Source organism: Pecten maximus, chromosome 3, assembly GCF_902652985.1.
Source record: "Pecten maximus chromosome 3, xPecMax1.1, whole genome shotgun sequence".
Taxonomy (NCBI): Eukaryota; Metazoa; Mollusca; class Bivalvia; order Pectinida; family Pectinidae; genus Pecten; species Pecten maximus.
In genome coordinates this window covers 18,580,792-18,593,832 of record NC_047017.1, presented here as the reverse complement: position 1 = coordinate 18,593,832, position 13,041 = coordinate 18,580,792, and the positions used below count along the sequence as shown (strand labels likewise).

At 35.4% G+C, this 13,041-nt stretch overlaps 1 protein-coding gene and 1 long non-coding RNA gene across 2 annotated transcripts; one reads left to right on the top strand and one right to left on the bottom strand.

Annotated features, from left to right (window-relative positions):
* Positions 1-333: 333 nt before the first annotated feature.
* On the bottom strand, positions 334-11,903 carry LOC117323450 (mitochondrial amidoxime reducing component 2-like). Its single transcript, XM_033878684.1, has 7 exons — positions 11,566-11,903; positions 9,506-9,682; positions 6,863-7,040; positions 4,875-5,018; positions 2,875-2,939; positions 2,277-2,351; positions 334-1,927 (listed from the first exon to the last, which is right to left on the bottom strand). The coding sequence occupies exons 1-7, from the start codon at positions 11,784-11,786 to the stop codon at positions 1,810-1,812; spliced, it is 978 nt and encodes a 325-aa protein (XP_033734575.1). The 5' UTR covers positions 11,787-11,903; the 3' UTR covers positions 334-1,809.
* LOC117323451 lies at positions 5,455-6,164 on the top strand. Its single transcript, XR_004531735.1, has 2 exons — positions 5,455-5,710; positions 6,081-6,164. It is a non-coding gene; the product is annotated as an uncharacterized LOC117323451 (long non-coding RNA).
* Positions 11,904-13,041: the final 1,138 nt, after the last annotated feature.

Sequence of the window (13,041 nt, the reverse complement as noted above, 5' to 3'; positions counted from 1 at the left end):
ACTTTCCTTTATCTTCATCAACCTCAAGTTCTCAAAATAATGTGCTGTAATTGTCTGTGGTCAACCCCTAACACCAAAACCAAGATATTTGGATATTAAATCAACTCGGATACATGTGTAAGTAAAATGCTAGGTTGTGAAAACAGGAATGATACAGTCAAGAAAGGGAAAGTATGGAGGGAGAGAGGAACCATCACATCGATCATACAGCTTAGCTGCCAGGTGCTCCTTTTATGTTTACAACACATCATCAATTTTTTCTTCTTGTTCTTGTTAATAGTTTGAGCTGAATTTTTCAAGATTATTTAAAAGCAAAATATCACAACAAGTGTATTCATTGAAACTTTAATGTTTATTAGTTGTGTATCTGCATAATAATTTTTAAAAGTCACAAATGCATTTAATGATGACATCAGAAAAATTCCCAATTTCCAACTACGGTAAAATTTGACGGTGTTGTAAAGACACAAATTATTATAAAGTAATTCATGTTCCCCAGTAAAATTATAGTCGATGAAACTGGAAATCTTTCAAGACAAATTAATACACATTCTTAAATGACATTGCTGACACTAGCAAAGAAAGTCACAGGCTAAGACCTTTTACCAAATGAAAGGCAATGACATCTATTGTGACCAGAACCTCAAGTCACAGATTAAATGTTTCATAAAAAAAAAGCTAATAGCCTTTCTATCTCTGATGATGATATAATGAGAGAATCAATACCTAAGTTTTTCCAAATTGCAATTCACAATGGGAAACTACCGATTGATTACGGGGAATCTTTGAGGCAGTGCTCCACTCTCTATATGTATAAGAGGCACAGAAAATATGTCCTACACCCATGCACAACCTGGCCTGGATCACCAAGTGACCTTTGAAGAGTGGCGATCAAAGCCTCGCATCAGAAGCCTCAAGTCGATCAGAGACGTACTGTTTGCTGCCATGAGGACAAAAACGGAGTGGGCAAAATTACAACATAATCTATGACTTACAGAGTAAACGTGGTTCTGTTAGACAGCAATAAAAGAGAGCTTTAATGTGAAAACTCACCACGAATTAGTAATGAAGTCTCTTGGTTTTTGATAATTTTTAGCACCCATACTCCTCTTCCATAATGTTAGAGTCAAATACCCGATACTATACCTGTATACAGTTTTATTAAGTAATAATGATGTGTAACAAACTACATGAAGTCTACTGAAGATATGATGACTGTATTCTAAACATTATGATATGTAAGTTAATAATGGATAACTTGGGCATTATACTATACCCTGAACACAAAATAAAAGCATAGAACTCTCATAAAAAATAAATGGATTAAAGTTAACATAGATGTACATTACTGCATCTGTTTATAATCACATCTGAATAAAAAATATAATTGTCTCTACAAAAATCCACATCCATTAGACATTTCTGGCTTCATTAAATTTATACAAAAATAAGCCCCTGTCCACAAATATGTTTTTATAAATTTTTCGCAGAATCAGTAATTTTGAAATAATAAGCTAAAAGTGATTCACAAATAGGCCTTCCCCTTATCTAAAGTTTTACATTATTGAAAGTGGCTTATTTTAGGATAACTATGGTTCTAGATTTTCACACAAGAGGAGGGGGGCTTACTTTAGGATAAATACAATAATATTATGCCTAAGTTGGTTGATAGCCCAAATTTACTCCTACACCAGACATGGTGTCAGGGCCAGAGGAAACTCGGGCTAGTGCGTTGATTGTTATATAAAAATGTTCTGATTTCTAACTTTCAAGTTCCATTGATTCACTGAATGTCCTCGTTGTAACTGATCAATTTGTCCAGTTCCTGGCATACACAGGGTCCCCTACATGTATGACACCTGGAAAGTCTACAGCAGCATTTATCCCAAAGAAAGGGTCCATACCACAACCGGGTTTACATCGGAACCTTCAAAACAATAAAATTGTCTAAATGCTGACAAACACATCATATTCACAATGGACCCCAACACAATGTCAAGTTTTTCCTAAAAATATCTGTATATTGCAAAATTTTCACCAAGAATATTCCATAATTATGACGTGGGAGTTGACTGGTATTACCACTCTAAAGATTGTTTCGACTCCATGAATTCTAATACAATTCATCAGAAATTAAGAACCAAACATATATTATTTTATTTTCCTGCAAAAAGCCCAACTCGTATTCTGAGTTTTTAATTTCCTGTCCCCGAGGACTTATTGCAGGATAAACACAATCTAAAAGTTACTGTCTATATCTATAATATATATCTTACTTCTTCAGTGTTTTGTATGGTTCTAAGTCAGGATCTTTCTTTCCGGTGTCCGGATCAACTGTTGGGAGCATACATCTGTCAACACGACCAGAAGATTTTATAGTGACAAGAAATCAGCTGTTATCAGTGTACATGTCAAATAATAATAATAATTTCGCATCAATTTTGAAATTTTAATGGAGGATTAATGAAAATTAACATTTTGGAATCTATTCAAGACTGGTTCCATACATATTTACTGAACACATGTGGGTAATCTGATAAATTTTATACTGTCAAATAAGGCAGTACAACAGGTATTGAAAATGTTTCATATTCATGCTTCAAAACACCTTCACTCAAAAGAAGAATGGACAGCCATATACCCATCATTGCTAGCCAAAGGTGGCGATCTGAACCCTTGCTTACAGAAGATGCTACAGACTAAGCAATACGTAAATTATATCAGATCATGTGAGGGCAAATTTAAACCTTTTCTGTTCATAAATCAGTACATGTACAAAAAGTACATAACCAAGCCATGATTTATTTGATTTTAAAATATTTTCATTAATATTTTTACTAAGTTAATGATGGTCTTATGTGATATATATCTTACCTTGGGCAGGGATGTAGACATCTCATGAACACATTGTCCCCAAACCGGAGCTCACACCACAAGTCCTGGATAACACAAGCTCTATTATATACTGTCACATATATGTACAAGGGATCCGCAAGCGGGAGCAATATACGCCCATCACTGGAAAAACTACCACAGGAAAATGTTGCGTCGTTGACAGGGGTATAAAAATCCCTCATATATGTTGAACATAATTTCCTCTTGTTGAAGTGAACAAAATCTTGGAGGAATTGAATAAGAAACAGAAAACTTTTTGCATTTTCTACTTAATGCCCATATTTGGCAATAAAAGGAGCATAACTCATGTAGAAATCTTCACAACATTCTGTAACACAAACTCTTTAGAGCTATTGTGGTGTAGAATATTTGTAGCAAGTTTCATATAAATATGTTGATAAATAAAAGGTAGTGCTAATAAAGAATTGTTAATGAATGAGCTTTACCTGAGCAAATATGCAATGCCTTTATGCCAATAATTGAAACTCGAGCCAAAAACAAATAATATATGTTAAACATAATTGCTTCTAGTTGTGTTGTGCAAAATCTGAGAAAAATAGAAAAATAAATTGAAAATTTCTTGTATTTTCTACACAATGCCCATATTTGGCAATAAAAGGGGCATAACTCTGCTAAAAATAATCACGAAATTCCGTAACACAAACTTTTTTTGCACTATTGTGCCATATTTAAAAAAAAAAACGTTGATAAACAAAGACTAGAGAGCACTAACAAGGAAAAGTTAACCGACGGACAAACGGACAGCGCAGGGTATACCATAATCCGACCTGTCATTGACAGGTGTATAAAAATGAATGACAGGCAAGCTATACATTTCATAAACAGATATGATTAACAGTAATATTGAAACTGGTGTCATGATGACAAAAGAGAACTATTGTTGTTTATCATCAGGTATTAAATGTCCATGACCCCTCTAAATTAACTGTATTGCCCCTCTAAGATAACTGTCTATGACCCCACTAAGTTAACAGTCTATTGTCCCTCTAAATAATCTGTCTATTGCCAATCTAAGTTAATTGTCTATGATTCCTCTAAGTTAATTGTCTATGATTCCTTTAAGTTAATTGTCTATGATTCCTCTAAGTTAATTGTCTATGATTCCTCTAAGTTAATTGTCTATGATTCCTCTAAGTTAATTGTCTATGATTCCTCTAAGTTAATTGTCTATGATTCCTCTAAGTTAATTGTCTATGATTCCTCTAAGTTAATTGTCTATGATTCCTCTAAGTTAATTGTCTATAATTCCTCTAAGTTAATTGTCTATGATTCCTCTAAGTTAATTGTCTATGGTTCCTCTAAGTTAATTGTCTATGATTCCTCTAAGTTAATTGTCTATGATTCCTCTAAGTTAATTGTCTATGATTTCTCTAACTTAATTGTCTATGACCCCTTCAGGTTAACTGTTTTTGACCCCTCTAATTAATCTGTCTATTGCCAATCTAAGTTAATTGTCTATGATTCCTCTAAGTTAATTGTCTATGATTCCTTTAAGTTAATTGTCTATGATTCCTCTAAGTTAATTGTCTATAATTCCTCTAAGTTAATTGTCTATGATTCCTCTAAGTTAATTGTCTATAATTCCTCTAAGTTAATTGTCTATGATTCCTCTAAGTTAATTGTCTATGATTCCTCTAAGTTAATTGTCTATGATTCCTCTAAGTTAATTGTCTATGATTCCTCTAAGTTAATTGTCTATGATTCCTCTAAGTTAATTGTCTATAATTCCTCTAAGTTAATTGTCTATGATTCCTCTAAGTTAATTGTCTATGGTTCCTCTAAGTTAATTGTCTATGATTCCTCTAAGTTAATTGTCTATGATTCCTCTAAGTTAATTGTCTATGATTTCTCTAACTTAATTGTCTATGACCCCTTCAGGTTAACTGTCTTTGACCCCTCTAAGTTAAACTGTCCACGGCCCATCTAACTGACAGTACAAATGGTCACAAATACCATACCTCATCAAATGCCTTCTTTGTTGTATCTATCACAATATTTGGTCGAAAGTTCCGCATGGAGGCTGGTTTTTCTAAACGTTCGTTGAGAGCGTCGAGAGATTTATCAGTCATAATCAGATAAGAAGTTAAGTCAGAAAAGATGCTCTGAAAAGAAAAGAAAAGCAAGTATTATTTTCTTTATCAAATTTTTATCAATGAAATAAATGATTCGTTTGGATATATTTCACTCACTGACAGAACACAATTGATTGGATTTTTTGTAGTGTCTGTCATTCCTCTGATATGTAATAGATACATAATGGGTACGAGTGATGTATCGGATATATCACACGAGTGCGTAGCACGAGTGTGATATATGCGATACGTCACGAGTACCCATTTTGTATCTGTTTTATCCAATGACAGTCGAGTTTTTGTCAGCCACGTGCCTAGGGGTGGAGCTATAAAATTGATCAGAACCTGTCACTGTGATATGTTTCTCGCCAATTTCTGACACGTTTTGTTTTCTGTCACAGTAGCCCATTCATTTCTAGTGAGACTGTCAACCATGATGGATCAGGTACTGATCACTAGTACTGATGTCGATGTGTTCACTGACCTCGACGATATAACATTATCACAGGCCGTAGACAAGTATGAGTATGAACTGGAAGATAGTGACACGGCAGCTACTGACATTGGAATATTTGATACCAAGGAATTAACTCAACCAATTGGTGTAAATAAACTGAATGGTAATGTGAAAAACATGTGAAAGGCTGCAGGAATCGAGGGAAATTACACAAACGGTAACCGCTCCGGATAGAGGACCTGCGCTACTTCCCTTTACCAAGCAGGTAAGTCTAAAATCATATTGTTTGAACAAACTGTGAAATGAAATATTTTTTCGTAAATTTCGACGTTCACAATGTCACAAAATCCTTTCAAAATCTGTGAAATTACTAAATACATCGATGAATCGATTAATCAGTATTTTTAGCCAAGCATCCTGTTATCATTTTCATCACTATTTTGTTTATGATAGGATTTTTGTGCAACGAAAGTATATTGTTACATTTGGCGTAATCTGTATAACCATTTATTTTAAATGACTGAAATTTTATAATATGTATCATGTAATGTATGCATTTTTTACTGATCTGTTAAAATATGATATATATTCTACTTAATAAAATATGAACAGGGTTTTATATTCTGTTTGGTCAGGTTTTGATGAACAACTCATTATGGACAGAACGGTACATCGCAGCAGGGCTGTACGTGCATACAAGGTGAAGAAAGAAGACAGAACATTTTTAAACGGCAATCGTATTTCATTAAATTTTGTTTGAAATGCATTTCCTGTCTTTGTTCGATCATTTGTCACGCCTACATTTGAAATTGGCCCCGCCTCAAGACTGAGGCATGGACCAATCAGAAATGCCATGTGATATTTCAGATATCACATATGTGATATTTGAAATATCACATAGTATGCAATATATCGACAACAAAAGATCAAAGAAAAACCGAGGCGTCATTGGATAACTATATATACCTATAAGAAATTCAAAAGGAAACCATTCAATATCCTCTTTATGTCATTAACTACATTGTACTTGTATACATGTTGTTATAGGTGCATGATCATTGCTGTATTACAAGCAAACTATTCGTATATCATATTTTATATAACATTTCCATATTTATTGTTGTCAATAAATTAAACATTTTATCATTACCTCAGTTTTTCTCTTCATTTGGTTAAGTTAAAGATGAAAAAACACAATGGTCTTTTCTCAGTGTCAGTCCGTGACTACTTCATACCAGACCCAATAAACATGATTAAAATTTTGATGTCTACTACTTCCAAAATTGGGAGAGATTATATATGTCTTTACTATATACATGTACACAAGACAGTGACATTGAATCCTATCTTTTTTTTTTAAAATAATTGTCTGATACAAAAACAAAACAGATCTGTAATACTGAGAATCATCTCTCACCTTGTCTTCAGGTCGGATAAGGTCAGTCCATGAATTTAAACATTCATCTGAAATATTTTTTTTCTTCATATTCGTAGCTGAAAATACCACATGTAAATTTTCTAGTCCAAGGAAATCACAAGCCCATTGGTTTGCCTCCTCACCACAATCCATGCCTGGTATATGTAGACTCCACACCCTAAAACACAAATGTTTTTGTGTCAATGGTAAACCACAAAGGTCACAATCACACCTTACACCACAAAGGTCACGATCACACCCTTAACCACAAAGGTCACGATCACACTCTTAACCACAAAGGTCACGATCACACCCTTAACCACAAAGGTCACGATCACACCTTACACCACAAAGGTCACGATCACACCTTACACCACAAATGTTACAGTCACACTCTACAGCACAAAGGTCACAGTCACACCTTACACCACAAAGGTCACAATCACACCTTACACTACAAAGGTCACGATCACACCTTACACCACAAAGGTCACGATCACACCTTACACCACAAAGGTCACGATCACACCTTACACCACAAAGGTCACAGTCACACCTTACACCACAAATGTCACAGTCACACCTTACACCACAAAGGTCACAATCACGTTTTACACCACAAAGGTCACAATCACGTTTTACACCATAAAGGTCACAGTCACACCCTACAACTCAAAGGTCACAGTCATACCCTACATCACAAAGGTCACAATCACACCTTTCACCACAAAGATCACAGTCACACCCAACAACATAAGGTCACAGTCACACCTTACACAACAAAGGTCAAAGTCACACCCAACAACATAAATGTCACAGTCATACCCTACACCACCAAGGTCATGATCACACCTTAAACCACAAAAGTCGCAGTCACACCTAACACAACAAAGGTCAAAGTCACACCCTAAACCTCAAAGGTCACAGTCACAACCTATAAAACAAAGGTCAAGATCAAATTTTACACCACAAAAGTCAGTCACATTTACAACTCAAAGGTTACAGTCACACCCTACACCACAAAGGTAACGATCACACCCTTAACCAAAAAGGTCACAGTCACACCTTACACCACAATGGCTAGTCACACCCTACATCACAAAGGTCACAGTCACATCCTACACTACAAAGGTCACAGTCACATCCTACACCACAAAGGTCACAGTCACACCTTACACTGCAATGGCTACAGTCACACCCTAAACCTCAAAGGCTACAGTCACACTCTACACCACAAAGGTCATAGCCACACCCTTAACCAAAGGTCACAGTCACACTCCACACCACAAGGTCAGTCACACCCTACACTATGTACAAAGGCAACAGTCACACCCTAATTTATGTATAAAGGCAACTGTCACACTCTACACCACAAAGCTCATAGTCACACCATGAACCACAAAGCTCAAAGTCACACCCTAAATTATTAAGCTCATAGTCATGCCCTACACTACAATGGTTACTACAGTCACATAAACCACAAATCTACTTACACCACTGCCCTGCAGGTAGGGCGTAAGAATTGTACCTGCTGCCCCCATTGCATGATCGTAAGAGGCGACTAAACTTGGGATCTTATCTTTTCTCTTCTTTCTTAACAACTTTCTTCTTCCTAATGTCTCCCTTGACAATGCCTCACTTTTGGCCTTTAGTTGAGCGTTCGCCACTGTGAGGAAGGTTTTGGGTTCTGTCCCCTAGCCGAGACATACCAGAGTCTTTAAAAATGGTAGTTCTACTCCTGCTTAGCGCTCAGCATATTTGGAGTGGGACGACTGGTTGGCCCGTTGTCAGTATAATGTGACCGGGTGGGGTGTGCTGCTGGGTGTCTTCGGCAGTATGCTTCAGCGAGATAGCACTTTAAATCGGCAAAAGTTCCGGCCTATCACAAGGAGACTTAACACGAACATACCGCAGCCTCCCAAAACACACATACGCACTCACCACACGCATGCATGTCGCACGCACGGGAGGCCGTCCTTAAATGACCTTAGATGTTAATAGGACGTTAAACAAAATAAACCAAACCAAACTACTTACACCACAAAGGTCAGTCACACCCTATATACACCACAAATGTACTTACACCACAAAGGTCAGTCACATCATATATACACCACAAATGTACTTACATCACAAAGGTCAGTCACACCCCACATATGCCACAAATCTACTTACACCACAAAGGCCATGGTCACACCCTATATACACCACAAATCTACTTACACCACAAAGGTCTCTGACTCCAGGTGCCATACATTACAAGCGTTTTATAATTATGCTATTGTCAAAATTACTGGTAAAATAAGTATTACCGTTTTAGCCAAAATAATCCAAAAGATAACACTTTGTGCTGTAAGCAAGAATTTCATTAATATTCACACACATATGTATATGTGTGTGTGATATGTGATATGTAATATTATTACATTTCTGTATTTAATAAACTCTTACAAATATGTCCAATATCAACTGATATGTACTGTTGTTTTTATCTAGATATACAATGTTGATTTAAGATTTCTTATGAGTTTCTATTTTTATTTTTTCAGCCCTAAAGCATATTTCTTTTAGAAATATATATATATATAATATATTGAATGGCAAATTTGATTGATTTATCTAATCCTCCTTCGGAATCTTTACCTGCATTCCATAAACCTTTTTGTGTCAACCTTCGGCTGTTTTGGTAATTTCAATGTTGGCATCCCGGGGGCATCAAGATGGACCATTTCACCATGATTGCTGACTTTGATATGCACCATCTTTGGACACTGGCGGATACTCAGGAATGAGCCATCAGGACGAGTGAACATCCAATTTCTGAAAATTTCAACAGCACAAATTAACTTATTGTAGATACACAATTGATTCTTGTTGAGGTTTTTCTCAATAAATTAAAACAAATGAAATACAGGTGTGTCTGTTCTACTGACTCTCCATGTATATTTTGTTTGATGTATTGACTGCAGTGCTCGGTATAAAACTAAGTTATTCTATGAAAGCTACGAGAAAATAACAAATTACCTTATCAACTTAATTGATTTACCTTATCAACTTAATTGATTTGATATAGCAGTTATATTCTATTATTTCAATAATCCACTAGAGGGATTGCACCCCTCATCTCTGTCAGTTGCATTTTCTATTTTCCTTTTACATATATAATGTATTGCTCTCCTTATGTTATCAAGGCCAAAGTTCAGTCGGTTAAAGCCCAGGCCATGAAACCATGTGGCGGTTTATGTTTTGCTGGAAGCTGAGAAATTGGCAGGTTTGTGCTGTCGTGGTCGTGTCTTTTGGGCATGACACGTCATTAACACTTCTGTTCTGGATAGCTGGCTGTTCACACAGTAAGTATAAACCCAATATTCTGTCTTCCATTAAATAAATCTTGTGACCACCACTTCAAAGATAACTTTCAAGGATTCAAAGTATATGGGGCGCCGTTTTAGTTTTTATCTGCAAAATGTGATATCAGTAATTTGATTTATGAATTAATGACATCACTAATTCGAGTTGATGACATCACTTATTCCTCGAATTAATGGTATCATTACATTGAATTAGTGATGTCATTAATTAGAATTAGTAATACCATTAATTCACTTATTGATATCATTAAACATACAGAATTAATGATATCATGAATTCAAAATTATTGATATCATGACTTTGTGTGTGGAGCCACAGTAAATAATTATTTCTCCCTATTTTGTGCAGAATTAGATTTACACTTAAAACCAAGATGGATAATTAACAGCAATCACTTCTTCATATCAGATAAAAGATTATTCAGGTGCAACATTGTTTTGACAACAGTGAGGAGGACAGTTCGAATGTATTGCCGCACTTAATATCCATTATTTATCCTCTTTAAAATGAGATCAAGAACTGATCCATATTACTGTTATCATATCCCCCATTTTGGAAAATTTCTCAGAGGGAGCAGTCATTTAAAAAAAAAAATTGGGAATTAATAATATCATTATTTTTAACTATAGAATGATATAATTTATTCAAACTATTGATATCAATAAATGAATTAATGATATCAATAAATTCAAATTTATGATATCAATAAATTCAAATTTATGATATCAATCATTCGAATTAATGATATCAATAAATGAGTTTTTATTACCAATAGTTCTAATTATTGATATCAATAAATGAATGTATGTGGTCGTGTATTTACGCTTACTGTAAAGCCCTTGTAAGCTGGAGACATTGTATAAGCCCATTGATTTACAACACACAGATATAAGTGATGTTACTATGTCCAGTTTAGCCCCTACCACTGGTGGTCTGACTTGGGTGGTTTGTCTATGTATCCCTGTACAATAGGCAGCTTTAATAGTCAAATTCTTCAACCAAATCTTAAATGTCATGTACCAAAATGAAGATTGAATTATTCTCTTTCCTTCTGTGACGGATCACTATATAATAATTATGTTATTAGCTCATATATTTTTCACTATATATAACCCTACTAAATAACCCAAGCCAACAAAGACCACCAGTGGGCGTGGCCTTATCTATTGTTTTGACCAGTGTGACATCAGCATGAATGACACTGTCAGGGCCAGAGGTGACCAGTGTGACATCAGCATGAATGACACTTTTTGTTCGTGATCATATTCCGAAAATGAAACAAACTAAAGCGAAAGTGAAACAACATTTCGCACATTGCGCGGATGTGTTACCTATCCGCCATTCCATCCTTATACAGCCCGAGGGGTCGGAGGGTGCCCGATTCCATTGGTATGCCCTGACAGGACTTCATGGGATAATATATCAGATCAGAAACCGTCCCTATCCTTTCGAATTTCTCCAGCCTCTTGTTTCGTATCCATGCCGACACCAGAAACTTAGCTGCTGATGCTGCAATGAGGCCGAAAGCTAAATACGAAGGGTCCTTGTCCATGTTGATATAAACTATGGACAGTTTGTGATGGACACATGCCACTGAGCAGGTAAAAGTTTCGTTCAGACCTACTGTACGCGTCTTCTAGCGGCAAATGTAGGTCAGATCATCAGGTCTAGTATCTATGGTATCAACCAATGAGTTCCGAAGGCAAAACTCTCCCGAAAATCAAAGTACTGAAAGTAGAGATTAGAAATTGTAACATTGTAACTTTAATTAATAATAACCGAGGATAGTTGTATTAATTATGTTAGACTTTTATCTTAAGCAAAAATTGTCCAATCTTCCATGCTTAGAAATATCATCGTCGACTTATATGTCATATATGAATCCATTTACATATAGATTAATTCAAGTTATGCTAACATAATACTGTATTACATTATGTTTGAACACTATTTAGAACTTTTCTATTGATAAGACATTCAAGAACCTATCCTTCTGATTATGTTAGATAAGATTGGTCGATAGATATGGATAGAACCTTGTCTCGTTCACTCTCCCTTTTTAGACATTGAAATATGTGTACATCAAAGTTTTAACTAATATAATATACGTTTTTATGTGGCCAATTTGAATCATTTAATTGAGAAATCTAATTGATCAAATCCATGCTGGTTACACAGCCTTCTTTATTTCTTGCCAGCGTATCATATAATAGCTGTTCGATAATTCTCCACCACTTTGTGTGTATTATGATACCATCTATTGCTTTTAAATAGATGGGTTATTGAAATAAGTCTGCTTATTATCTTACTGCAATTTGTTCGCAGATAACTTTAGCCGGATTTGTTTCCTTGTTCGTCATTTGAATTAAACAATATTGAATTTGATCAATTTTGAGTCAGAGTTGCTTCCCTTGGAAAATTTAGACGCGGAGTAAGACAAACAAATTAATAGAGAGCAGTTATATTGTAAAATTTTATATTGAATTATTGTTTGAAATTAAAAAAAAAAAAAAAAAAAGTTGTTTTACTTTTTTAATTGCTGATTTGGGGTTTTTATCCCCCGCTTTCGCTGAAACGGGGGATATTATTTTGGGTTTGTCCGTCCGTCTGTCACACTTCGTTTCCGTGCGATAACAGTAACAGATATTATCGGATGATTTATTGAAACTTGGTAACAACATCAAATGCCTGAATGATTCCTTCGTCACTTTTCGCGGACGTTATCTGGCTGAGTTATGGCCCCTTGATAGACGAAAAATGTCAGTTTTGGACGTTTCCGTGCAATAAAGGCAACACATATTATCAGA

Excerpts from the sequence above, each read along its gene's own strand:
- LOC117323450 (XM_033878684.1), bottom strand. The coding sequence starts at position 11,786 with ATGGACAAGGACCCTTCGTATTTAGCTTTCGGCCTCATTGCAGCATCA. Across the intron at positions 7,041-9,505 it reads AAAAGGTTTATGGAATGCAG|GGTGTGGAGTCTACATATAC; the intron begins GTAAAGATTCCG and ends TTTGTGTTTTAG. Across the intron at positions 5,019-6,862 it reads TTATCCGACCTGAAGACAAG|AGCATCTTTTCTGACTTAAC; the intron begins GTGAGAGATGAT and ends TTTTCTTTTCAG.